A 27,308-nucleotide genomic window follows, 5' to 3' on the forward strand; every position below is an offset into this window, starting at 1 on the left:
TACCTATAGAAGGCGGTGCGATGGGTCCACCGGCGCACCAATCCGAATCCGATATATATATATATATATATATATATATCCCAGTTTAGGCACTTTATGGACTGAAACATACTAGAATAGAAATGTTCGGAACAGATGCTCAATTGATGGGCAACGACGCGCCTGCCACAACTTAAGCTCTTTTTCTGCTTGATCTGCAGTCCCTCTTCCTCATCAATCGGAAGCGCATCGTCCTTACCCGACTGAGCGCATTTGGTCGAATCTAAGTATTTGGCACTGAAGTCAGATAGTTTGAAACGAACCTCAATATTTGCTGGAACTGTGTGTCCTCATGAACAGGAAACTGGCTTGGAATCCCGCCCATTCCGGAGTCCGGACCGTGCACTATGATCTTTTTAGCAGAAGGCACATTTGCTGTGATCATTAGCGCTTGCTGTAACAATGCTTATGACGACACAGTTTACTTTACCACCATATATTCTGCTTCAACCGACATCACATTGCTCCTTCTTCAATGTCTGCTTGAGGTCCTTGAAGTACAGTCCGTGAACGTTAGGAGCGAGTATCCATGTGAGGGAAAGAGCCATACCAATAGCTTTGTCAGCACCTTCGCATTGAGCTCGTACATAATGCATGACAAACCCGAACTGTAAAGAAGCTTTTGCTATTTGACGATTCTTTTGCTATTCGGAGTTAATACAGCATCAGTACAATGGTCAGTTAAGACAGTATGGCAGACAGTGCGCTAAAATTCCAAAAGCAAGAGGGTACATTGTGCAAAGTGCTTTTTTTCGGCACATGCATTTGTCCGCAATATCCATAAAAGTCCGTCCTCTCCGTCTTTATGCCAGCCAAACAACCTCATAAGAAGACCTACATGATCTGTCTATTCTCCCACCCTATTTATACACAGGGCAGAAATCAAACTCCACACCTCCCTTGTACGCGTTCGGAAACATTTCGATCCGTTATATGCAACATAATTAAAAGTTTCCAGATTTTGTACGAAGTGAGACTAAAACCTGCCAAATAGTTGAGCAGAGAATATGCTGCCTGACTGGGCAAGGGATTGAATCTGAGAATGAGTTTCCTCAGCAGCGACATGAGGTATTCCTGCAAAGAAAATAGTTGAGAAAAATTACGTAAATTGAAAGGAGGGTTCGCATTCATTCCATAGTCAGTGGTATGCATACACGCCATAAACTCACATAATTGGCCGTAGGACGATATTCATTTGAAAGAGTCTGAAAGAAAGGAGGCGACAGTCAGAAAAGAAAAGAAAGATTGTCGTTGGATCGCTATTGGAGGGTGACAGAGCAAGCAGTGATGCAGTCGATTAAAAAAGGTCAGTTCGGCAGCAAGGAACGAAAAGAGGGTAAGCCTGCAAGGCCACATGCGAGTTCATGAAGATAAGATTACCTGTGATTTTTCGAGTGGAATTGTATAACCACCAACTTCGACGTTAACTAATTAAAAGAAAGTACATGGTGAAAAAAAAGCGGTGACATTGCAGATCTGTTGACTCCAAGGTAGACGCTGAGAGCAGAGTAGTTTGTCACGACATGAATGAATTTATACAACTAATAGAAGATTATGCTTTGAGGATGCAGAACTACATACGTGAGAGCAACATGCTTGCAACAACCATGCTTGTAAATTATTTCCACAGAGAAAATAGGGAGCTTAAGGAACATGTCATGCGAGTGTACCTTCCATTGCACTCTGTTAAGGAAGATATCATGCGAGTGTCCTTGCATTGTATTACTCTTGTACACTACATATTGTTACTCCTACCTGACGCTCGCGATTTGTCAACTTCTCAAGAAAGTGTCTGAAGAACAGCGAAGGATCTTCTACTATACAAGTCCAGATTATCTTCCGCGACACGTCGCAAACTAAAGATTAATTATATTTAGCATATTGTTGACGAGGGAGTCCACTACGTATGAACAGCCTGAACATGTGGAACCATACTAACGCGACGCATTCGCGGTGATGATATTGATCTAGATATTGATGTTTTGTCTCAACTGTCTGCAACACGTATTCGTTGAATAATGGTGCAGTTTGGCTGCGCTGATGTGTTCTTCAGAATACAACTATCAACCTTTGCCGTGAAAGTGTCTGGCCAGTATGGTTTGCGCTGACTGTACCTACGGAAAATGGCTCTCGAATCTCACTCACCAGACACACCACTTTTGTCCACCTGAGGATCATCCAACATCTCAATAATCATTGGAATGACAGCAAGCAGAGGTGAAGGGAAGAGAGGTTGAGCTACTGGCAATGGATGTCGTGTGGTGTGATGAGTGGTTTCAGATTCTGAAAATTCAGATGATGAGAAAAAAAAATTATTACTATGGCCCCACTACGTTCACAATATATTATTCTACCAGATGCAATTCTGAAAGAATACTGATGGGTGTAGACACTGTGAGAATATGTACGGTACCTTCGCCTTGCTCTTGTTGATGATGAAACAGGGCTGGTTCATATGCAGCTTGTTGAACAATAGCGGAGCCTCGCAACCTCAAAAGGTGTACTTTTGTGTTAGATCATCCTGTTGGACTTCTTTTCCTTATCTTTCTGAGGTAACCCTATTTAGTTTGCTTCATGAAAATATTTCTATTTACTACTATCCATTTCGTTTATTAAACCAAACTCGCGATGATAAGGTGAACGATTTTTTTGAATGAACAACAAAAGTTCAAGAACAAAAAACTATGAAGACCGCGACCGCAAGTTTGAACTATGCTAACGCAACTGACTTGAACAGTTGCCGTTGTTCGCATTGTCGTTCCTCTGCTTCTCTTACAGCTCGTTTCACCATTTCCTGCTTTTGCTTTCTCCGAGTTCGAGTCATTGTCATGATTGTTTGGGACTAAACTTGCACATAATATGGTGGAGAAATGCGGAAGTGTCCTTCCTTTGCCTTCGCCAATAGAGGCAATCTCATAGAAACTGAACAATGAACATACCGTTGCATGCTCCTCTTCTTTCAACGAAAGCTCTTCTATTTTGGTTTTTAAATGAGGCATCCAAGGAGGATCCACGACAGGGAGCTGACTTTGACCAATCGGAGGTGAAGGCAAGGTGAAGTCAATGCCTGGGGGCGGGACCTGAGGAAACACATCATCTTCAGGAAGACTGGAGAATCTATCTTGCTCCTCTCTTGATGCAATATTTTTATAGAAAAAAAAACAAAGAAGAATGAGAAATAAGAGAAATCCTAAGGAAATGCACAATAGTGAGTGCTTCCAAGTTTCAATAACAAGAAAAATAATCGACGTCTTCAAATCGATTAAATTCCTCCCCAAAACAAAAATTGTATATCATGTCTTCGGACAAATCTTAGGGGCCGGTAAACAGAAAGTAACAGCAGAGGTTGATTTACACATACCTTAAATGAAGCTTGTGCGCCCTCCTCCATTTTAAGCCACACATGGAACCTGTTTCTCCATAGAGCGTAAAACCTTAAGAGAAAAATTGCCACTATCGTAAAGAGACGAGTAAAAAAGAACATTCTAAGCAATATAAAGAATAATAATATGGACTCAAAGTGTGGGACCTTTGTATTGCTTCCGTTTTCTCGGTGGCATTTTTGGAGTGCAGTGCTTTTTTCATCACTTTCAAGGCATCTTCGGGGCGACGAACACAGCCAGCAACAAACATCGATGCTAGAATAAGTTTTTTCTATTATATCACAGGATCCACTTAGCACTACAGCGACCTTCACACAAATTTTATACTTCTATACCTAGCCATATTCACGACTAAACATTTTGATTTAGTCCAAATAGCAGAAAATATGTATTAACTTTATCGTCGAGGTCTTCATATTGTACTGTCCATATTACTCAGAAAATTTTGTAGTTAGGTCATGAATTCAAAGTCTCCTCACCAGAACTCACCTCACCAGACCTTCAACTCACCAGAACTCAGCACAACGTGCGGATCTTCATTGAGAAGTAGTTGCCAAGAGACTTCAATCATTTGCTTATACTGCTCCGGAGCGAGTAGAAGACAGCTTTTCAACGCCGTTGATAATGGAGTGTGCACGAGATTAAGCACCTAAACTCGTCTCAGAGATACCCTTTCCGTGACTATCGAGGAACACTACTCACCAAGGTTCTGATATAATCAAGCATTTCCTTGTTAACATCTTCCTCGTTCTCATCCAAAGTCATCTCAGACTGCCGATCTTGTTCCTGATATGAATTGATTTGCTAACCGTGTAATGCACTAAATCTCATATTCTTAAGCGCTCAAAGAAGCAAAACTGTCTAGGCAAAACAGCCTAACTTATTACGCAATATAACATTAGAAGTTTGGTAGGTTAAACGAGCGCCCGTCCTGCCGCGCGGACGTCAACTGTAAGTCCCTCCGGAATGCGAGACGGAGATTGTATTTCGTATCGAACTGTAGTGGCATATTATACTTGTAACGATCAAAATCTTTGTTGAGAACGTCTCAAAAAAAAAGCGTTGAATGCGGAGGATTAATTAACCCTAACAAAATAAGAGAACAAAATGCATATTAACCTTGAATTTTGTTGACAAAGATAAATGACATTAACATGTCCTACTCTAGAGTGAAAGAATGTTTATCCCGAGAAAAACATGTTAAATGACTGAATTACTAGTCATTTAATAAATTTCTAGTCTTTGCTCTGAGTTATACAGAGCCAGAATCGATGAACAGTCATTTGGCTCCACCCGACCAGTTGCTTTATATTGTACTTAGTATGACGTAGACGTACTTAGGCGCGTTAAGGTACTTGTTAACAAAATTCAACAGTTTTCTCAAGGCCAAAGTAGAACACTGCTCTGACAATCGTAAGCTGAAAAATCCTAAAGCTAATCACTATTATAGTAGCTTTTACTAACAACGCTAGTTTTCTTGTTGATCCCTTCCTCTTTCTCCCTTTCTTTTTCACGTTCTTTCTCTTGCATCATCTTCTCCATCAGCATGGCCTGCAATAGGTGATCATGAACAAAAAGCGAAGAAAAAAAAGGAAAAAGCTGTTTTTCGCAACCAGAATACCGACCTTGATAGCTTTGCTGCTGCATTCTGAGTTTGCACCTACAAGTGCACTCTCTCGCCGAGGAACTGCAGCCGACTGACGGGAGTGGATCGACTAAAACCAGTTAAAAAGTAATGTTATCAAATATACTGTCAAGTAGATCTAAGGGGGACAAGCACGAGCCAATGAACTCTACAAGGTAGTGCATGAGGTGAGAGGTTGGTGCTTGTATTTTGCATTTGGTGATAAATTTATGTGAACTAAGATATACTTGATTATGTCTTACTGTATACTGTTTCGCAATTTGTTGAGTACCCTGCAAATGCAACGATATTCTGCAACACTGACTATATATGCACATATATATCCAGCATCGAACGTGCTCAAGCACTCGAGCGTCATGTGCCTTCAATTACACCGAAAAGGAGGTGTGTGAAGCGCAAATGTGTAAAACAGAGACGTTATGTATTGTGGTAGTCTAACTGACCTCATCCGGTTGAACACATTCGGTGTTGAATACAAGTCTCATGAAATACAAATATTCATTTTCCAGACAAAGAAAACAAGTTTTCTGGGAACGATTGCAGGAAGAAGTTAAAAATGCATTTCAAATCCAATCTGCATTTGCTGGAAAACGCTACAAAAGCTTCTGCTTACTTAATTCATACGAGGAAGGTCGGGGACTGATTGAAGAAGGGAATTAAGAAATCTTGAACCGATCAGAAGTGTTTAGTGGAAGAAATAAGAAAAGAAACCCCTAGAAAGCTCAAACTTCAGAGGAGAAGGAAAGAGAGCTCACCCTACGTAAAGCCTGTTGCTCACCCTCCCATTTGTCCAGCAGTAATTTCCGTTTATCGACTCTCGTTTTGACCTCTCTGGAATGAATGGAGTTGCTCTGCGAGAAAGATTCTAATTTGTGTTACCGTGTGACATAAAAGAAACAAACGTTCTGGTAATCTCTTGCATCTTATTCATGAATTAGAATCACAAATGCACGGAATTACAGCTTTTTTTTTATTTTGCGAGCATTCCGCCCTCTCCTTCCATCTATATACTGAAGTTGTTCAATACAATAGTTACGCTGCTGCAAACCATTCTATATAGAGTACCGGCTTTGTTGATTAATCAATGCTTCAAATACTATCCTCGGTAAGGGTGGAATTCGCAGGGAATGCTCTTCTTGGTGATTACCTCAATTGTAGACCAGAACTTGGTACGAAATGTTGAGTTTACTGACTTACCCAAGATCTCAGTGCTTAAGACCTTGACATAGTACCTAAAGAAAAAAAAAAACTTCTGGTGGCTTTGGACCATACATGCATTCCTGACACGGTAAACCGCATCTTTTCCGAGGTGTAGTGTCGTTGAATATAGCTCTGCCCAACTTCTTCGATTTCTAGCTCGCACAGAATCCACGCTTTAGTCATTGCTCCATAGCTAGCGATTTTTTTTTTCTCGCGTGAACTGTTTATCGACGCGTGAGTTTTAGTTCGACAATGTCAGGGGTTCAGCGCAACGAAACGGTGTTTTGTTACCGAAGATTCATGCTCACTCTAGGTATCTGACCTATTTTTGTGCATTGCAGTGTGCTGAGCGACAGCACCTTTCTGCAATATCCGGCTAATCTGATTCGTGTACGTAGCCCTAAAAATTACCAAAAATGCTCAAATTGCGTGAACATTGTTAAGGGTGGAAGATAGCTAATAACCTAGAATATTTAGGGAAATAAATCCGGATGCGTTCTGTAAAAAAGGATTTTTTTACACATAAGGCCTGCATAAATATCCTGTGGGATTTTTTTTTTAAGTTAGATGAACTTAGATGGGAAACATTCACGAAACTTTTAGACTTTTCCTTTCCACATTTATGTATATATATATATATATATATCATATATAGAATAGAAAACTCTTTAGACCTTCTATCCAAGTACAGTTTTAAATTTTTTCTATCCGTTTTGAGAACAGGACGTTTTTATCCTAAAATGCGGTGCCGTTTTTCTAGAATGAGTTCTGATTTCTGCTCGAGCGTGATAAAGTACAGGGTCTTGAATAATGCTTGATAATTCGCGTCATACTTGACACAAAACAACTCAGTTCTCACTACACAAAATTACCGCTTCTTAGCCCTTTCCTGTTTTTGCAGTAGTCAAGTGGGACTGACACAGACCAGAAAAAGATGGAAAAATGATGATTTTCTCAGATTTGTCCTACCTAAATTTCAAGAAAGGGAGGTATCAAAAGCATTAGCTCTACGATTCAGTAGGGCAAGTCTTCTACAAAATACGACCAAAAGTATTCTCAATATCGCTCTTCTAATGCAGTTATTAACGATCTTCTGACCCAAGCAATATTGAAATACTCTAAGTTGTTTTGGTCATCAAATGCAAGTACAAATCGTTGGGGACTGTGTAATATTGAATTGTTGTTTTTAATTGAAGTCTTAAATATTTTTAAAACTCTCGTTAAAAACCGGTCCAATAAGGAATCGAACCCATGAAGTCTTATTCTCGTCTTTGTTTGACCATTATATTCCATTAAATCCATTTTTAAACTGTTGAGAACTATAATTAAATTTTTCATGTTTATGGATGATCTTGGAAACGACTCAGTGATGAATGATTAAAAGAACGCCGCACAAAACAAACATTTGTTGATCTGAGGATCACAGCCGGTTCGTCGCGAGGCTACCTGGCGCGTCCCTGGGTGGCAGATAGGGGGCTAATCGCGTACCAAAAGCGACCTTGTGCTTGCCCAGAGACGCGGGTGGATTCAGGAGATGGACTCCCTGTTTCTGCTGAGCCAGGACTGACTCATTACATCCTTATATCCTGCACGTCGGTCCGGCCAAAAGCCTGCAATCTCAAGTGACTGGGAGTTGCAAGGGAGGCGGTTTGGAGTCGCCTCCAACAAATAAGCTCCACATGTCCACTCCGGGAGAACGGAAATTCTCCCAGAAACTTATGGGACTAGAGGCTTGCAACCTGCCCATAAGTTTTAAATTTTTATGCAAAACACAGTAATAGAAAAGAGTCTCCTGATTCCGGAGGAAAGACTGGTACGGTAGTACGCCAGGTAGGATGGGGTTGCAGGAGTCATATAGGCTACCGAAATGGAAAAGGACTAGGATGGCGATCTGTACTTATAACGCACGTACGCTTGCATCGGAAGCGGCCATCGAAGATCTGATGATGTAAGCCAAGAAGATCAAGTACGACATCATCGGACTGACCGAGACGAGACGATATCACCCTCTCAACGCCGTATATGAAACTGGAGAAGAACTGTTCTTAGGAACATGCGACAGTAGAGGTGTTGGTGGAGTTGACGTCCTCGTCAACACGAGTATGGCAAAGAACATCGACTCTTTCGAACAACTTACGACCCGAATCGGACGTCTGCGGATGAGAAGATGTGGTCCATCACCAGCTTTGACTATCTTCGTCGCTTACGCCCCAACATCAAGCTACGAAGAAGAAGTCGAAGCTTTCTATATAGACCTGGAGAAGTTCTACCGAGAAGATCATGCCTTCTACAAGGTCATAATTGGCGATTTCAACGCCAAAGTTGGTCCAAGAAGAACGCCGGAGGAACGGCCTACAGTGGAATGACCTTGAGGTGGAGAGGCTCTCCGAGTTCATCATGACGACTAACACCATCCATGGGAACTCGCAATTCCAGAAGCCCTCCTCTCTACGCTGGACGTGGGAGTCACCCGGTGGAGGGTACCGGATCGGACCATCGCCTCCTCCGTGGAAGATTTTCCTTCACAAGGAGAGCAGAGAAAGCCGCCAAGTTCAGAGAGAGAAATCCCAGGACTATCATCAACTGAAATCTCTCCGTTACGCCAGTCGGCTTTTGGGAAGATTCCGCAATGGACAACATCGACGAGGAATATGACCGGCTCGTTTGACACCTTCACGACTGCGCGAAGAAAGCTGAGAGCTTTAAAACCACCAAGAGACGTCTGTCTCTTGAAACTCTTGAGCTGATACGCCAGCGTGGAGCAGCACGAGCCGCAGGGAACAAAGAACTCACGTCCGAGCTCGCAAGGCTTAGCAGAGAGGCGATAAAGAAAGACCTTAAAGAGAGAAGAGCAGAAGTGCTGGCTGAAGCTGCAGAGGCGGGGAAAAGCATCCGCGATTCCCGTCGAGACTTCGCCAGTCGCAAGACAAGGATGACTGCTCTCCGGAACCCGAAGGGAACAACCATTGCATCGAGAAGAGGGATGGAGAAAATCATCTACGACTTCTACTCCGATCTCTTCGACAGCCATGTCCACTTGCCTTCTCACCATCTGAGGGAAGACGGACATGTCATTCCAGAGGTTCTTCCGTCCGAAATACGACATACTATCATGTCGGTAAAAAATCGTACGGCACCCGGTCCCGACAGAATAAGACCAGAACACCTGAAGAGCCTTCCGCCACTACTCATCAACACCCTGGCGAGGCTCTTTACACGTTACCTGTCGGAATGCAAGGTTCCTAAACAGTGGAAGACCAGCAAAACCGTGTTGCTGTATAAAAAGGGAGATCCACATGGTCAGATTTCTTCACGAAGTCCTTCAAAGAAAAATATGATGCTCTTCGTGTCCCACGCGAAAGGAGGAACTACTGGGCTACTCTGGCACGCGATCGGGACAAATGGAAGAATTACTGGCGCCCGCTCCACCAGTTCGAAGATTAACAGGAGTCAAGGTCAAGGTGATCAAGGTGATCAAATAAATACAAACAATACAAAATATTCCATTGGACGACTATATAAATTACAAAATATTGCATCAAATTATAGGTGTAGAACAGTAACATGGAAGCCCCAACATTTTGTTTTGAAAATGTACAACGTGTTGACAATATGACAATGGGACGCGCAGGTTCGACACTCCGCTGAGTCTAATTTTAGCAAGAGTCAGGAACTTCTTCCAAACTACTTCCAAAACATGAAGAATTTAATTATACGTAGTTCTTAACAGTTTAAAAATGGATTTAATGGAATATAATGATTCAAAAAGCTCAGATTCGGTGCGCATTGTTAGGTCTGGCAGATCGCAAATAACTTCGCGGTAAGAGGACGTAGAGAAATACTTCGGAAGAATTTTTACTTAGGAGGGCCTGCACTAAAAAATATTCACATCGCTGTTTTTTAGACATCCTAGGATTTTTTTTGCAATTTAGATGGACAAAATTTAAAATTTTCTACTTTTTTGGACTTTTCCCATCTAAATTTTGATGAGAACCAGACGGCCCGAAAACAAAAAATTCTACAAATGGGGCTTTCCTTAATCTCTCTGTACGAATATAAAGCATAAAGAATGAAGTGCCTGGCGTTAATCAATCCGTTTAGGATGCGCCACCACGTCCACTTCAATTCAGAATAGTTTGAGATTTACGAAAATGTAACTGGCCTGTATTATGACTTGTCAGGTTAGTCGATGGGTGGAGTCAGTGTTTTTATCCTCCTAGACAAGTCTGATACCAATTTATCGACCCCGGAGTGATGAAGGCTTGGTGAACACTAGTGTGGATTTATCCTTTTAGGAAAATATGGATGAATTATTGAAACTTTCTGCTTTCTGGAATCGGAGACTTCCCGAATCCCGATTTTTTTCGTGTATGATTTTCAACAAGCCCTCATAACTCAGAAAAACTTAACGATATGAGAATTTCCTTTCTGTATGTTGTAGCTGAGGGTTTTTGCATCAAATCCTCACCAATCGATGTCCAGAGCCGCAATTTTCTCAAATTTTTGACGGAACAGAGGTGGGGAAAATGTCATTCTCTCCATCTTCGTCCCATCTAAATTCTTAAAAGTCTAGGAGGTAGAAAGGAACAGCGATATGACTGTTTTGTAGGGCGAGCATTCTTCTCTAAAAGACTAATTGAAATATTTCTTTTCCGAGAACTGTCGAGCAATGTTGGAGAAAAACAAGAAGCAGAAGAGGGAGAGGAGGTTATGTTCCAGAGGGTCGGGTGTGCCACCCCGTTCTTGGACAAAGTGAGATTCATCTTTAGTTTGGTAAGACTATTCGGTGGAGATCAACTAGATCTAGATGTGAAACTCTGTAACTTCTTTCCATTGTCATTTTCCATCTTCTTCGCTTTTTTTGCTCTAGAATCTCAGTCTACTAATTCTAGCCGTTTGTGAAAAAATTTTTTAAAAAAAAAAAAAAAATAAAAAAAAAAAAAAAAAAAAAAAATAAAAAAAAAAAAAAAAAAAAAAATAATTTTTTGTCAAACACATTACAGTTGCGTAAGCGGGGGCGCTAAAAACAGTGGGGGGAGAAAACCTTTTGGGAAAAAAAGGGAAAAAAAAAAAAAAAAAAAAAGAGGGGGGGGGGGAAAAAAAAAAAATCCCCCCCCCCCCCCCGTAGCGCAGCCGCTCATGCAACTGTCCGTGCTTCGTGTCGTTTTGACCCAACCGTAAATTTTAGAATGTATGAGACAGCGAGACTTTTGCTTACCTTCGCTGTCCATAAAGCGTTGACAGTGCCATAGTTAAGCGATGACACTGTCGGGTCACCCTCAGGAAACAGCGTTGTGTACAAACAGACTCATGCGTGCAGTCCATATCGAACGAGTTGGCCATTCGAATGACAACCTGAAATGTGATCGTACTTAAAATGGTCGAAGAAAGACAACATCAACCCTGATACCTTAATCCAAGGCAAGTTCGAAAGAATGTGCTGTTCCTCATCATCAAATTGAGACTTAGGGGCAGGTTGTTGCCCATAACCACTCCCTTGTTGTGAACTTGCGTGACTCTGAAAATTATTGAACACACAGAAATGTTCGACGTCTTAGGTTGAGTTTTTCATTTTCCGGCTGAGATGACAGAAAGATAGAGTTGCAAGGAAATAAAAACTCCGGTTTGAAGAAAAAAATGCTTTGAATCCTGATGTCACTCAGAAGATTGCTTTCTTCGTATAAGCAAGTCCTTTCACCTAAGCGCCAGGCAACTCGTTAATTGAATTAAAGAAACAACTGGGAGTTCACCGTAGCCTTACTCTTCGAGACATCTTCATTTTTAGTCTTCAAAGACTAAGTTTTGTGCAAAAAAAAAACTACAGGTAATGTCCCAGCGGTAATAAAGGTTTGCAACTGCTCACAAACGGAGTGCGCATGTCTGATGAACTAGGCGGTTGGTGAAGGCGAATGCCGACCTCCACTCTCTCTGAATCAGTCAGACGGACGGGAGAATGGATCGACAGAACAACAGAAACGGTAAGTTCGAAAACGGACATTGTACTACAACAACTAGCAAATCATTTTCATGCCAACTGCATGAGTGTTTCTGTTATATTACACCTATGGGTGTTTTCAAATAAATAAATGAATAAGTGTGTGTTGCGAAAAAAAAAAACGAAACAGCAAAAACAACATTTACATTAGCATTTGTACATCATACTAGATGCTAACGTAAGTCTCCGTGTATTGTTTGTTGCCGATGAAATACCCAGTTAGCTTAGCTTCGATTTTCATTCCTCCTCCTTTTTTGTCCTATTCTGTCGCACTACACGCTTTTGCTGTTGACCACTTATTCTAGGTTTTATTTGGATAGGCTGGTGAGGAGACCTTATTAATCTTCGACCACTCGGCCACGGACGCCGGGTGCGCACAAGATGGCAGGTTCCAACTGGTTTTACAGGGGAGTACTCCGTACTCCACGCCGTTTTTTTTACGACGTAGCGGAACCACGCGGAGAAAATGTAGTTGGGGGGGGAGCCGGAGGGCACTCAGTGGCGCCTTTATTTCTCGATGCCTGAAACTTCTTTCTCTTAGTAACCTTTCATACATTTCATAGATCCTCTAAGATTAATGCTTAGGCCTTAAAGCCCTGATTGATTTAATTATTTACCTTGAAAAATAAGGGTCCTCCTGACACCCAACTACATTTTACCCACGCTCGTTTCCGTTCTACAACTCCAACTCTACGTTTTCTCTGGAGTTTGCTTACCACGTCAATTTCATGATACGCTTCATTCAAGGGACTGCATGTGGAACAATCTTATAGCTCACAGAATGTTACGAACGGCCAAAATTCCACTAGTAATATATAAGGGTCCATTTTCGTTATTCATGGATGGATTCCTGGGGGAAATCCAGAATGCTTCTAATGCCTTCCTACCAGATATTTATTTCTTCCTCATGCGCTAATATCGTACACTTTATTTCAAACTGATTCCTACAATGTTTATTATTTTATACCACCCTAATGCTCTCAAACTGACTAGTCTCACCGAACAGCGGTAGTTCAGCAGCCTCGCTAGTCGATGAGACTGGTCGGGTTGTTTTCCTTTTTGGAGTTCTTGCGTGGTGTACTTAGAACGAAATCGAGGCTCGGTAACGAGAGAACAGTTGAAGGGATCAAATACGTCGAGCAACTTTCAGGCACTTGATAAAGACGAAGTTGTCGATATATATATTTATTTATTTATGTACATATATATATATATATATATATATATATATATATATATATATATATATATATAAGGATGAAGTCACTGGTGTATCAATCCACCCGGGATGCGCCAACGCGTTTTACTGGAATTCGTAATCGTTGGGGTTTTGGAACGCGTGTTGGCCCATACAATGACTTGTGGGGGCCAGCCGACGATCAAGTCGGTGTTTTTATCCTCCCAGACAAGTCTGGTACCAATTTATCGACCCCGGAGGGATGAAAGGCTTGGTTTGCACTAGGGCGGTTTCGAACCCTCGACCGTGTGGCTACAACGGACCTCTAACCGACTGCGATCTAACGATATATATATATATATATATATATATAACGTTTCAACAAAATCTCGTTGGCAAAACAAGAAAACATAAATCCATTTCACCGTATCGAGGTTTAGAAGAGAAGGCTTGGAGATTATCTCTTTATATATATATATATATATATATATATATATATATATATATATATATATATATGTATATGTATATGTATATGTATATGTATATGTATATATATATATATATATATATATATATATAGAGAGTTAGGTCAAAACGACACGAACCACAATGCAGTTGCGTAAGCGGCTGCGCTAGAAGCGGCGTGATGGAGATGGGGTCGGAATCGACCTGGTACCAGCGAACTGCAGCGATGATTTTGACTCCACTATATCTTTCGGATGAGCCACTGTGATCCATAGCAAGGAACTCCGGTTAATTATAAAAATATCGATTTTTTCCATTTTGCTACGTTATCAGGCCCACACCACTCTCATAGGTGCGATAGAGATTATGTGAGTGGGTGACTAGAGACTTAGGGATTTTATCACCCTAATTGAACAGACCAAAAACGGTGGTTCAGTGAAATATATTTATTATATGAATATAGGTTAGCAGAAGAGTTGCCAGCAATGTAATCGAATGAAAGAGTGGGCAGAGCGTTGTCTGCCGCACTCTTGGACGGTACAAGTCGTTATGTCACGAAGATAACCATAACAGCGAACGGTACTTTATACCACGCCTCTTATCTATCATCGGGGTCGATGATAGGGATGAGCCTGACTCTTTTCAAGCGAAGGGGATCTAGCTCATGAGGTGCAGCTCAAGTTATGAGGATTCGTTCCGAAAGTGAAGGCGGTTCCTTCTCCAATCGTCCAAAAGGAAAGAGGGTCCTTTCGCCAACCGCCCAAAAGTGAAGCACCGGCTCCGACCATCGCATCTGTGTCCCGAGGCAACTTTTTTTTGTGGTGCTGTGTTATTCCTATTTAGTTAAGATAAACATGTTTCTTCCCGCCGTTTGATTTGCGTTTTATGATTACTTAACATTAAAAAAATACCGGAACAGTGACTTCCGTCGGCGATTGAGCAGGAGGGTCATCAGTTGGTTTAAGAGAATCACGTGCGGCAAGAGTAACGGGTAGAACTGAAACAGTTTTACGACATAGTTGTCAAAGAAGAAGGAAAACACAATGGTGAAATATCCGTTAATTAGTGCAGGAGAAAGCATGCAGGCTAAGAGGACACGAAATCCACGAGCACAATTCGTGGTTGTGTTAATTGTTGTGTTTGAAAGCCTACGAAACAGTGCATGTTACAAAAACTACGTAGGGTTTCCGTTGATTACTAGCATTACATGCGAATGGATCAGGGATGATGGAAGAGGTACTAGGTTGGTGGAATTGCGGGCCGGTAGCGCTTGCGACAAAAGTCACAGTCGTAATCACCTTCGTGGATAAGGGCGCCCGCGATTTCGGGCACCTGCTGAATTGCTGCGCGTATGTTCCATATGGAACTGCGCGCAGAGCTCCCTCGCTGTATCGCCGGCGCATTTTCTAGGAATTTTTCTTATGCTATGTTTCCATCTATAAATAGTTGGGATCGAAAAGTCATGATAACTCACCTTCGCTGCGATCCTCAACTTCGTCGGTATGTGCCATCCTTGACTGTTTGCGGATTCTAAGAGAGTTATTGTCGAAAGGAAACCAAAAGAATTAGCGCAAAGAACACTCCAGATAAATCGTTGAACAACACAAAAAAAAACACTACTGTTAGAAACGTGCTGTGAACAGTACTGTTAGATCCAAAATTAGTAGTAATTGTAAGATTTCCCAGGACAAATGAGTCTAAAATGTGTTCTCCTCACGGGATACAGGAAAAAAAACTACTCAGTCGCGAAAGTCCTACTCGTAACTGGCGTTCTAGCTGTTATCCGGTAGTATATGGTTAAAAAACGTGATAACCGGTCTTGTCAATCGGTGTGGGGGAAAATGTAGTTGGGAAGAGAAGGGGACCGCCCAGTGGCGCCCTTACTTCTCGACGCTCCAACTTATTTCTTTATCTTATTAACTTAAGCTTACATGTCATAGATCCTCTAAGACTAATTCTTAAGTCTAGGGCCCCGATTGATCTAATTATTTAGTTCGAGAAATAAGGGCGCCACTACGTGGCCCCCTCCCCCAATTACTTACCACCCAGGGCCTTTTTGTGTTGCACTTAGGCACGCGATTTGGCTAGCTTCAGTCAGCTGAGGATCTGGTCGAGGGTGCCAAGGCGCCATTTTCTGGTCGAACGCCTACGCAACTGCATCATAAGTCGGCTCATTTTGCGCAGATTGTATAGTAGAGTCAAGACTACATGGACGGTGCAGTTGCGTAAGCGGTTGCACTTGAAGCGCTGCCGTAGAGCGTGGCGGTTGGGATTGTGAGGGGGACCGTTGTTAGCGCCATTTATTTCTGCAGTTTGCGATAGTCCCACCTCCATTCCAACCAAGTCTTCACTGCGCCGCTCTGAGCGCAGCCGCTTACGCAAATGCACTGTGCTTCCTGTCGTTTTGAAACGACTATACAACTATACACTAATACCTATCTAATGCAAAAACTTAGTGCGACCCAATATCTAGAACGCTTCATTTCTATTGGTATGTATCAGAAGGTATCCAATGCAGTGCTTTTAGATGATTATGATAAACTGGAAACGAATGTTTTGTAACCAGTAAAGTTAGCTGCAGCTTATCACGGAATTGAAGATGTTGGGATCTCTCTACCAATAGATGGGGTAGAGGCGTAACTCACGAGTATGAGCGTGATGACGCTCAATTCCGGTTAGCAGTTCAGAGAAAAAGCGTGTGAAAAAGCTTTGACTGATCTCATCTTCTAATTATTAAACTTATTACGAAGTAGAACACGGGCAACTCGTACGTACAACGTGACTCAAATAAGCAGCAGAAGCTCTCCCGCCTGCACAATCGTAGACAAGTTGGGGAGTGAACTCGTTCTATCACCCATAATAGGTTGCATCGATGAGGTCACACGTCTTTCCTGAATAACTGAGGAAATCCGTTATGATACATTCGTGAAATACATCCTCACTGCTGTCTATTCGTGGAATGATCCCAACATTGTCATTGGAACACTTTGTCTGTAATGGAATCAAAGTTAAGACCACATGTTTGAGACGCCTGCTGAGCATATGCGGTCAACATCGAATATGTACAACCGAGTGAGTGCGACGCGGCTGCCGCAATGTTAGCTGTTTCTCTGCATACACGGTCTCTTTTCTGTCTGCTTTGGTCCAGTGGAAGGTCGTCGTGTGCACATCCTCCTCGGATTATATGTCGAACGAGTCCAGGTAATTGGTTACATTCTCTTGGTTCTACTATCAATTTTTCCCTTACTTTGCCAAGTTATTAAAATAACAAAACTAGTATCCGTGACTACCTGAATGATCTCCTTTTATGACTAGACTCAAGAGAAGGCTGTTGTCCAATCGGCGACCCCCGTTTAAGGAGGCGTTGTCGACCGGCCGCTATCCTTCGTCCTGCAAAGTGGTTAGTACGTGGCATAGTTAGTAGCTAGTGCTATAAAGCTAACTAAGGAACAAAGAAACAGGAAAGTTTTGAACAGAACTCATTGGAAGAGTAACTATGAATAGATATAGAAGTGTCTCTGCTCATGGCATTGTTGTGTTACCACCAACTGCAGAGATTCCGTTTTGCTACAAGTTCAACAAAGAAACAAAAGCAAGGGCTTGCAAAAGAAACTAGTCTGCTTATGCTTAAGTACTCTTAACTGTACTGAAAAGTCATGTCAAGAATCACTCGATTAAGCAGTCCAAACTGTAAAAAGCAGTAAACGCAAAAAAAAACAAACAAACAAAAACGAGACAGTCCCATGCAAAACTAAGGCGACGATTTTTTAAAGAACGATGAATATAGCATCAAAACAAACCAAAGGAACCTGACTCCGGTACATAGGTTGTCGATTTTGTTGACCCTTGAGCGGAGCCACCGGAATCGTCGTGTGTAGACTGACGAGAGAACAGACGAACACTCAACGACGGGGGACGAACACCTTAAAGCGCAAACAGCGCAGCTCATGTTTCAATATTGCGCATCACTGAAAACGAAACTTCCTCAACCATTAAGTGCTTGGAGGTGCTGTCAAATTTACGAGAAGGGGTAAATGCAACCAATTCAACCATATAAGTTTATATGTACGATGTAGAAGTATCAGTATCAATGTAGTTGTCAACTGTAATTAAAAAAACAAACAAACAAAAGAAAATAAAATACGTGTGTGCTCTTGATGAGATACTGATTTTGAAGAGAACTTTATCAAATTATTTTCCCATCTACCGACGAGATCATATCCATATCAATTCCTAGAACCAGCTATCGAACGAGGTTTGAATACGGAAAAAGAGCAAGAAATGAGTCAAACAACATAACCTAATTAATGAAACTTAATGCTTACCAAGCTAAGTGTGCGGAATTGCGTGTGGATATTTCTTGGTTCGTCCCCTTCTGATGACACTTTTTCCATCCGCTTTTCCTTTGTGTTTTTTTAAAGTTAGTGTTCAAAGCGCAAACACTGTATAGTACGGTCAAAACGACATGAAGCACGTACGTAATTGCGTACGCGGCTTCTCTCGAGGCGTTTCGGTTAGTGGGCTAGTAGCGTGGTGAAACCCTTGCTGGGACCACCCATCGCTGCAGCTTCCGACGGTTCCACCTAGGTTCCAACTGCTGGCTCCACCGCGTCGTTTCGAGCGCATACGCAAATACATCGCCACCATAGTTGAGTCAAAGCGACATGAAGCACAGGCAGTTGCGCAAGCGGTGGCGGTGGCTGCGCTCGAAGTGCGCGGTGGAGCGTAGCAGTTGGGATCCTTGTGTAATGACCCTCGCTGCCGCCACCCTTCTCTGCAGTTCGCCATGGTCCCACCTCGATTCCAACCGCTGTCTCCACTTGCTTCGAGTGCAGTCGCTTGCGCAATTGCCGTGCTTCATGCCGTTTTGACACGACTATACACGGTACACGCAGCTGTTGAGGAGGTGATCAAATTACAATCCAAATGAATTTTAAGTTCCCCCCAAAAAAAAAAAAAAAAAATCGGTTTCAATTCAGAGTTATTTGAGATCTATGAAAGCGTTGGCATTCCAAACGATGTTTTGTGATGGCCAGAGAGGCCAGCCGTTGTACAAAATTGGTGTTCTTGTCCTTCCAGAAGAGCCTGGAATACTCGGCACCGCATTCCCTCGATGTGCTTACGCTACTGCACTGAAGTTCATGTTGTTCTGACCCTACTATACTAATTAACCAACTTGGAAAAATGAAAGCCTGGATTGGATAAGGATGGTTTCTCGGTAAAGTGAGGTTGGAGGGGGGATTTTAGTGGCGCTCTTATTTCTCGAAGTAAATAATTAAAGAAATCGGGGCCCTAAGACGTAAGAATTAGTCTTAGAGGATCTATAATATGTAAGCTAAAGTTACTAAGAGGAAAAAAATTAAGCTAGAGCGTTGAGAAATAAGTGCACCACTGAGTCCCTTCTCCTTCTCCTCTCTCTCCTCCTCCCCAAATCCATTCAAAAACATTTTTTTCTGGTTTCGTACCGTCGACTGTGCAGAAGCAGCGGAACCACTCTACACTCGTCCCATTCGGTGCAGTAAGGTGTCAACACGGCCTGACTAGGGAAAATATTAAAAGGTTGCCCTCAAATTGGCACTTGCAGTTCTCGCTCAGTTGTCACCCCTTTACAGCTGAAAGAAGGTCTCGCTGCTCAGAGCAGCACCACAAATTTGGTCGTTTTGATCTGACTGTACTTCAGGCCTCAAGTATGAGCAAGGTGATTTCTTGAAGATTTTCGTCGATCATATCATATCCAGTATTGTATAGTAGGGTCAAAAAGACATAAAGCACGGTGCGTTCGCGTACGCGCTCAAAACGGCGCATTGTAGGCAGCAGTTGGAACCAAGGTAGGACCATCGCAAACTGCAGCGATGGGTGGTGCCAGAAAGGGCTCCGTTACGCTCCTAACCGCTATGCTCTACCGCCCCTCCTCGAGGAAAGCCGCGTGCGCAATTGTGTACGTGTTTCATGTCGTTTTGACCCGACTATACGAGTCATCATTTACCTATATATATATATATATATATATATATATATATATATATATATATATATATATATATATATATATTATATATTTTTTTTTTTTTTTATATATATCATGGTCATGATATATGGGGCCGCGTATACGAGTCTGACTGCTACCTGCACGTGGTGGCCCTGCTTTAACTAAACGCAATCAGGCTTTCGAGTGTACGCATTGGGAAAGTACGAGCTATATAACCTGCACTATTATATGGCGAAAGATTCCCATACATTGCAAAAAGGTGCTGTTGTCCAGCACATCGCAAGCCACAAGCCCATAACCTGAAAGGTCAACTGCCTGAAGTGAGCATGGAATCTTTGGCAACAACCATTCGTTTCGTCACGCTGAACTGCCGAACATTATCGAGTGAACTCCGACAAGCCGCCCTATCGAGACTTCTGCGATATCTCTGTGTGCCTTTTGCTGCACTGCAGGAAACACGCATGGGAGATCGGCCCGTATACTGCTGCGATGCTGATGAGAACAAGGTAGGGGGCTGCGCGATAGCTGTGAGGAACGATTGCAAGAACCTGGTGGAGGAATTTGGCTCAACGTCGTCTAGATGCGCCTTTCTACGACTGCGGGATCGCAGAGGACGTAAACTCTAGGTCGTAAGTACTCACGCACCTACGAAAGCCGCTGAGGACAACAGTAAAGACGCCTTCTATGATGAACTCAATGCGTTGATGTCTAAAATGCCAAGCCAGCAGGTGGTCATTGTCGGAATCGACGCAAATGCGAAGATGGGACTCGAACAGCAATCCGATGTGCTAGGAAAATGGTATTATCCAGCGGAGCGCACGTCGGACAACGGTGACCGTCTGGTCAACTTGTACGAACAGATGGGTCTTATCATCGCTTCCACGTTTAAGAGGAATCATCAACGCAATCAGCTCACGTGGCAGGGGTTAACTCTTTTAACGCCTGAAGAGCAGCGCAAGCGGAAGATGAGGACTCTTAAACTTCAGCTCGACCACGTTTTGGCGAGGAACATTCCTTAGTCAGATATCCGAGAATCTAGAGCTGTTTGGGACGTTGCGTTCGACTCTGACCACTGTCCAGTTCTTCTCAGCTTCAAGATACGGTTCCACAAGAGAAACCGAGCAGTTCCTCTTCAACCGAAAATCGACATGGCAGGTCTGAAAGACGATGGATGCAGAACGAAATTCCGCCGATGAGTGTATTCATGTTGGAGTACGGACCAGAAAGAAGCTTAGCGATGCGGATTCCTTCACAAAGTGCATCCAGGACGCTGCAAAGGAAACTCTCCCGGTTCTATTGCGGCGGAATAAGCTTGCCTTTGCATCTGCAGAAACAAAATCCACGTACAATTCTGTATGTGCCGCGCGCAGTGCTGGTGACTTCAACCAGGAAAAGCGTCTTAGAAGGAAGCTGCGTCGTCAACTGCAACAAGACCGCGATAACGAGTGGATGTCAAGAGCGATGAAGTTTGAGAAGGCGAGGGAGGACAGGAACCCGCGGAAAGCCTATGCTCTACTAAAACAGTATAGCGGCAGAATGAAAAGATGTTCTCCAGTACTCAACACTGCCGATGGAGTAGCTGTCGGTGAAGTAACCCTTCCAATTTGGAGGGATCACTTCAAGATGTTGCTGAACCGGCAAGCGCCGTTAGCTCCTGAACACGAGGACTTTCATGGGCCGACACGTGCGCTTAACGAGGAACCACCGACCGAGTCGGAGGTTCTAGTCTGTATCCAAAAAATGAAGAATGGAAAATCTGGTGGAGATGATGGGATTAGCGCAGAAATGCTAAAATATCTTCCTCCGTCTGGGATTCGTGAGATGACAAACATCATTCGTTCAATATGGATAGACGAAAAGATACCTGACTCGTGGAGACACGCTATCATAATTCCCCTCCACAAGAAGTTATCCGTCACGGACCCTAGGAATTATCGAGGAATCTCTTTGCTGCGTGTTATGTGCAAGGCATTAGAGCGCATTATCCTGGACCGACTCATTAAACATCGCGAAGAAACAACGCGCGACGAGCAAGCTGGCTTTTGTCCTGGCCGATCTACGATTAACCATCGTCAGGGGAGTGACCGAAATCTGGCAGCGGTGTTCGAAGCCATTGCAACTAGCGTTTCTGGACTTTGAAGCCGCGTTCGACTCTCGTCACGAGGCTGTCTTCTCAACGTGCTCCGCGCCGATCGAATAGCAGAAAAGTTCGTTCGCTTGCTTGTCATTGACGACATTATGCGAAGAACAGTCGACCAGTGTCCTGCCGACACTGTCTTAGCACCATCAGGGTACCCCTTGGTTGATCTCGAGTACGCCGACGATGTTGTTATATTCGCGGAAAGCAGTACGAAACTTCAACATGTTGTCAACCTTGTATCGAAGCTGGCTGCAGCCTATGGACTACGTCTACGCCCTGATAGACGCAAGCAAATGTGGATCTCTTCGAGACATCGAACGGGAATCAGGGTGGACGGACAACCGATAGAACTCGTCGATGAGTTCTGTTACCTGGGTTGTACGCTGAAGAACAACGGTAGCTACGAGAGAGATGTACAGCAAAGATGCGCTAAGGCCACTTCTGCATTCAACTCCTTAACGAAATGCCTGTGGTCGACCCCCATCACCGACGAAGTCAAGCTGCGAGTCTACCTATCCGCAATTCGCCCCCATCATGATGTATGGATCGGCAGCACCATCTAAGGTGACGGAGAGGCTTGAATGCACGGAACGAAAACTGCTTAAATGGCTACTTGGCTACTCTTGGCCTAGGGTAAACCACAATGAAGATCTTTACGCAGAGATTGATGTGGTATACCGGCAGATAACACGTAGAAGATATCAACATCTTGCACCGCCATCGAGAGTGGCTAAAGTAAATCATCTTTGCTTCTTTGGTCATATACTGAAGTGACCGACAGATCGCCTTGTTCAACGAGTTCTGAGGAGTTCGTCGGGTTCGAACTGGAAGAAGCCACTTGGCAGAAAACGGAATTTCTGGACTGAGGTGGCGAAAGAGAACCTGAGGACACTCGGCGTGGACAGGCAGTTCAGGCGAGACGTAAGGTTCCGCAGAATGTGGAATAGCGACGAATGGATTGATTCTGTGCAAGCTCTCGCTGGAAATCGAGATGGTTGGGCTAAGCTATGTTCAAGGACGGCACACCTCGACAAAGATGCGGGTAATCGTGAGGCGATGACATCAGCCCGCCGATTAAGTCGCGTGTGTGTGTGCCTACGTGCGTACGTACGTATGTGCGTGTGTGTGTGTCCCGAAATTCGAAAAAAGTGGGGTGCGACGGGTCCCGCGGCGTCGGATTAGTACGCAATAACCTCACGTGCATGTCGCTAAAGGTAAGTGGGACGTTGCAGCCGGTTCATAGCCATGGCCACTGGACGCTTTGCTTTTTACTCTTATGACTCCTCCGCGCGTATATTTCCTTCTTAGTTCGCCTCAAGTTAGTAGCATGCCGTTCTCAGAAAGTGGAAACGCGCAAGAAAACGGCTGCCTAAATGGTAGCAAGATGTTTATGTGATAAGACGTGGAACGTTATCTTTATCAGGAGGATGATGTCCTTCACGCCATTTTATGCCAAAACATCATTGTTTGATAACTGTTGGAGGAAAACAAGAGGAAAACCCATATTTCGAGTAGTAGTTTTTAATTTTGTCTATAATGTATTGGTAAGGAGTGTTTGAAGCTAAAGTTCGAATGTTCTCCAAATGTAGAACTGACACATTTAAAAAGAAGACTATGAAATCTTTCGCCTTTAGTTACAATATAAAAAAGGAAGAAAGAGTGTTGAAGATGCACAAGTCCAATTTCATAGGAAACGGTACTAATATTAATTTTCGTTGATCAGTGAAGGCGAGCGAAGCAAAACACCACAGAAAGTCTGAAGTCCGGCTTTAGCCTGACTTCAGACTGATATATATATATATATACATATATATATACATATATATGTAATATTGATTGCAATTCATGGCTACTTAGCTTGAAGGTGCCACGAAAATGAAGATGTTGGGACCTCTCCACGAATAAATAAGGTTAGGCTGTCGCGTCTGCCACTGAGCAGGAGCGATATTGTTCAGTTCGAATGCAGCCGCGGCAACTTTAAAGGCATCGCTCTACGAATCTTAAGTTGTACGGATTTCCGGTGGAGTACTCGTATACAGGGTCGTAGATCATGGGGAGGGGGGTGATTCTGTTCATTTCTTCCTAACTGCCGTAGAAACTGGCCTGGAAGATAAGGCTTCGAGGGTTCCGGCGCACTATTTTCTGCAAGAAGTTCGATGGGAGCACGCCATCCCAATGCGGCGCCGCATCTTCCGGCCCGTTTTACGGCAATTAGGAAGGAATGGACGGAATCACTCTCCTTTCCATAATCTACTATCCCGTATACGATTACTCCACCTGAAATCCGTACCATCTCATATCCGTGGGATGATACCTTTAAGTGCCTCGTGCGAGGTGGAAGGTTGAGGGATCGACGCAAAAATGCCGTTTCCCACACTGTTTTCCTGGATAATTAGGGAGAATTCAGCGTTGGCGCGCTCAATCTTGTAAACTTACCCCTTACCCTATTTGTGGAGAGACACAATTTCATGGTGTGCTGCTTTCGAGCTTCCAGCGATGTTCGACGAATGCAGTGCTTCAAAGAGACAAGTGTACTCTAGGTAGCAACGACGTCGTACGAACACAGAGGCATAATGAATGAAAGATGAGAAAAACGAAGAAGTGAATGAGGGAGTGCAGCAGAGACAACCAAGTGCGGCACATCTGTGGGTTAGGAAAAGAAGAAGCGGAGGGTAAAGGGTAGTGGCCTCATTGCTCGCAACAAGTGGTTATAATATTGGTTGGATTAACATGGTAAGAATGAAACCACTTGAAGGTTACATGAAGAACTACATTGAGAGCTGTTGTGCCATATTATAGAGATTGGTATTAAAGGATAAAAGAAAAAAGTGCCTGCGTTAATCAATCCGCTTGGGATTTGCCACTACGTTCACTTCAGCTCAGAATCGTTTGAAGTTTACGAACGTGTAACTGGCCTATACAATGACTTGCGGTGGCTAGCCGATGTGTCAAGTCAGTGTGTTTATCCTCCCAGATATGTCTGGTACCAATTTATCGACCCCAGAAGGAAGAAAGGGTGGGGAGAACAGGAAGAATAAACCCCCCCACAAATGGGGGGGAAAGAGAACCCCCCCCCCCCCACACAACCCCCCCCCAAAAAAAAAAAAAAAAAAAAAAAAAAAAAAAAAAAAAAAAAAATAAAAAAAAAAAAAAAAAAAAAAAAAAAAAAAAATAAAAAAAAAATAAAAAAAAAAAAGGGGGGGAAAGGAAAAAAAAAAAAAGGGCTTAAACCCCCCAAAACAAAAAAAAAAGATATGTCTGGTACCAATTTATCGACGCCGGATGGATGACAAGCTTGGCGGTCACTAGCGCGGACTTGAACCTCCGTTCGATCGTGCAGACAGAGGTACTTACTACCGATTGCGCTACCCTCTTACCCGTGATCAGTATTATTGTGTTATTATTGGTACCCGTGTTGTTCTAGTCAATTATGTCCACAGTTAAAACTATACGAGGGAACGCTCAAAGAAAAACAACTAAATGCTGCAATGCAGGTTTATGTGTTTACGGTTCCAGGGAAGTACTCCCATTATAATGTACTTCCATCGGAATCGTTCAAAAGCTAGCTATATTAACTACGAAAGCAAAGAAGATCGTCTGCAGCCGGCGTAAAACGTTCTGTAACATGACGATGCGACGTGTCCTCGGTGAACGGTTTCACTCAGGTCTCTCTACAGTATGCGGAAAACTACTTGGACCTCTCTTCTCTGTTTTTTTTTTTTTTTTAAGGATAGTTTTTGGTCATTTTTCCGTGTAATAGTGCATAAATAGGATTACAAAGCTTTAGTAAAATCCTTAGTTTTAGTCCTTAAATTAGTTTCATCGTTTTTTTTTTGTTCCTAGAATGCCTCTAAGATCTTAGATATATTAGTTTATAGGATTTAGTTCCTGTCTCATTTTCTAAGCACGTCTTCCATCTTTTATAGTCGTTATACGGAGAAAACTCTGTTGCATTAGTTCAGAAGTTTCTCCTTATTCTAGAGCATCTTTTCAAAGACTTCAGTTTTGAGAAATTGTATTCCTTTTCCTTTTTGTGTAAGTGTGCATTCCTTTTCCTTTTTGTGTAACTGTGTATAGTTGATCTTCTTTTAGGATGGATTTTAGGATTCTACCATGATTCCAATTATAATAAATGTTAATTGTGCATGATCAGATAAAGTCAAAGATAATATTCGTATTCGATGAGGTTTTGGAACGCGTGTTGGCCTATACAATAACTTGCGGGGGGTCAGGCGATGATCAAGTCAGTGTTTTCCTCCTCCCAGACAAGTCTGGTACCAATTTATCGACCCCGGAGGGATGAAGGGCTTGGTTTGCACTAGGGCGGTTTCGAACCCTCGACCGTGTGGCTACAACGGACCTCTAACCGACTGCGCCAATCGTGCATAATTACACCAAAAATATTGCAGGAATCAGTCTGTCAGAGTAGAATCTCTACATAGTGAGATCTGAGAGGCATCCTAAGTGCTAAACAAATGTAAAACTTATGGGAAAGGACTCGACTAAGAGATTAAGTTTACTCATGCATTATTGCACGAAAATAATAGTGAGAAACATAAAAATCAAAAGGTGATGAGGACCGACGAGTTCCCCACATAGTGTAGAGAGAGTTCCTCACTGATGACTTGGTGCGTCTCATGTCGCTTTACGCCGGCCATACGTATATCTGGTGTGATCATGGAAGCTTGTTTTCCAGTTGCTGCAGATCGCAACGAATCGAACAAGAAAACAAATCTTGAGTTCTCTTTCCATCGTAGAGGACATTGCTATGCTGTTAGCGCAATAAGTATGGATGATTTGATTTCCTTTTGCTAAAGGAACTCTTTGTGCCATTCTAATCACATCTTCAGGAATTTACTCTACATTTGACAGAACGTAGAAGAATGATGTTATCCTATCGACATTCTTCAGTGACTTATTTTTATTTGAAAGACAGTGAGTGACACAGCTGCCCTCTTTATCATAGCAGTATGCTCTGTTCTGTTGAACCTCTTAGTTTTTTTTTTCTCATTGTTCTACTTTTCTCATTGTTCTTTTCTCTACTGTCTTTCTAAATTACTAAAGACCTTCTGCTCTTTTTCTACAGAGAGCCAAATAACGCTTTCCTACCTACGTCGGGGGAAATAGAGATGAAGTGTTATGGATAACTGTGGGCGTAGCAGCATTTATCTTTTACCTAGTGAAGACGGTATTTGTCATTAATCGTTGATGATGTAATGTGTGAGAACTTTCTCTCCTTCCTTTGAAAAACCACATAGCTCATCTTCCAATT

At 42.8% G+C, this 27,308-nt stretch overlaps 7 protein-coding genes across 10 annotated transcripts in view; 5 read left to right on the top strand and 2 right to left on the bottom strand.

Moving 5' to 3' along the window:
- Positions 1–94: 94 nt before the first annotated feature.
- On the bottom strand, positions 95–18,533 carry RB195_014325 (uncharacterized protein; the record flags this gene model as incomplete). Of its 4 annotated transcripts, XM_064204538.1 has the most annotated exons (26): positions 263–433; positions 495–647; positions 1,027–1,113; positions 1,209–1,244; positions 1,795–1,895; positions 2,185–2,322; positions 2,453–2,529; positions 2,769–2,881; positions 2,979–3,119; positions 3,401–3,473; positions 3,569–3,677; positions 3,933–4,071; positions 4,125–4,208; positions 4,887–4,973; positions 5,048–5,137; positions 5,823–5,898; positions 11,486–11,622; positions 11,678–11,785; positions 14,819–14,904; positions 15,206–15,313; positions 15,382–15,437; positions 17,198–17,297; positions 17,708–17,830; positions 18,233–18,236; positions 18,291–18,310; positions 18,386–18,533. In XM_064204538.1, the coding sequence occupies 26 exons, from the start codon at positions 18,531–18,533 to the stop codon at positions 263–265; spliced, it is 2,565 nt and encodes an 854-aa protein (XP_064060421.1). The 4 variants fall into 4 exon arrangements, with proteins under 4 accessions (XP_064060418.1, XP_064060421.1, XP_064060419.1 ...); XM_064204539.1 differs by lacking the exon at positions 15,206–15,313; XM_064204540.1 differs by lacking the exon at positions 15,206–15,313 and having other exon boundaries at positions 4,125–4,226.
- Positions 18,534–18,693: 160 nt separating this feature from the next.
- On the top strand, positions 18,694–19,060 carry RB195_014326 (uncharacterized protein; the record flags this gene model as incomplete). The annotated part of the gene is made up of 2 exons (XM_064204541.1): positions 18,694–18,813; positions 18,887–19,060. The coding sequence occupies 2 exons, from the start codon at positions 18,694–18,696 to the stop codon at positions 19,058–19,060; spliced, it is 294 nt and encodes a 97-aa protein (XP_064060422.1).
- Positions 19,061–20,222: 1,162 nt separating this feature from the next.
- On the top strand, positions 20,223–20,915 carry RB195_014327 (uncharacterized protein; the record flags this gene model as incomplete). Its single annotated transcript, XM_064204542.1, has 2 exons — positions 20,223–20,402; positions 20,523–20,915. 2 exons carry the CDS (start codon positions 20,223–20,225, stop codon positions 20,913–20,915), a joined length of 573 nt encoding a protein of 190 aa, XP_064060423.1.
- Positions 20,916–21,063: 148 nt separating this feature from the next.
- Positions 21,064–22,035, top strand: RB195_014328 (uncharacterized protein; the record flags this gene model as incomplete). Its single annotated transcript, XM_064204543.1, has 1 exon — positions 21,064–22,035. The coding sequence occupies one exon, from the start codon at positions 21,064–21,066 to the stop codon at positions 22,033–22,035; it is 972 nt and encodes a 323-aa protein (XP_064060424.1).
- A 99-nt stretch (positions 22,036–22,134) lies between these two features.
- Positions 22,135–22,599, top strand: RB195_014329 (uncharacterized protein; the record flags this gene model as incomplete). The annotated part of the gene is made up of 1 exon (XM_064204544.1): positions 22,135–22,599. The coding sequence occupies one exon, from the start codon at positions 22,135–22,137 to the stop codon at positions 22,597–22,599; it is 465 nt and encodes a 154-aa protein (XP_064060425.1).
- Positions 22,600–22,664: 65 nt separating this feature from the next.
- RB195_014330 (uncharacterized protein) overlaps positions 22,665–27,308 on the bottom strand; it is a gene marked incomplete at both ends in the record, with an annotated part of 35,831 nt that continues 31,187 nt past the window's right edge. Inside the window, one exon of the mRNA XM_064204545.1 lies at positions 22,665–22,766. Coding sequence (XP_064060426.1) covers positions 22,665–22,766 — 102 coding nt within the window. The remainder of the gene's footprint in view (positions 22,767–27,308) is intronic.
- On the top strand, positions 22,973–26,915 carry RB195_014331 (uncharacterized protein; the record flags this gene model as incomplete). The annotated part of the gene is made up of 3 exons (XM_064204547.1): positions 22,973–23,078; positions 26,733–26,822; positions 26,887–26,915. 3 exons carry the CDS (start codon positions 22,973–22,975, stop codon positions 26,913–26,915), a joined length of 225 nt encoding a protein of 74 aa, XP_064060427.1.

The sequence above is a fragment of the Necator americanus genome, chromosome V, assembly GCF_031761385.1.
Source record: "Necator americanus strain Aroian chromosome V, whole genome shotgun sequence".
NCBI lineage: Eukaryota > Metazoa > Nematoda > Chromadorea > Rhabditida > Ancylostomatidae > Necator > Necator americanus.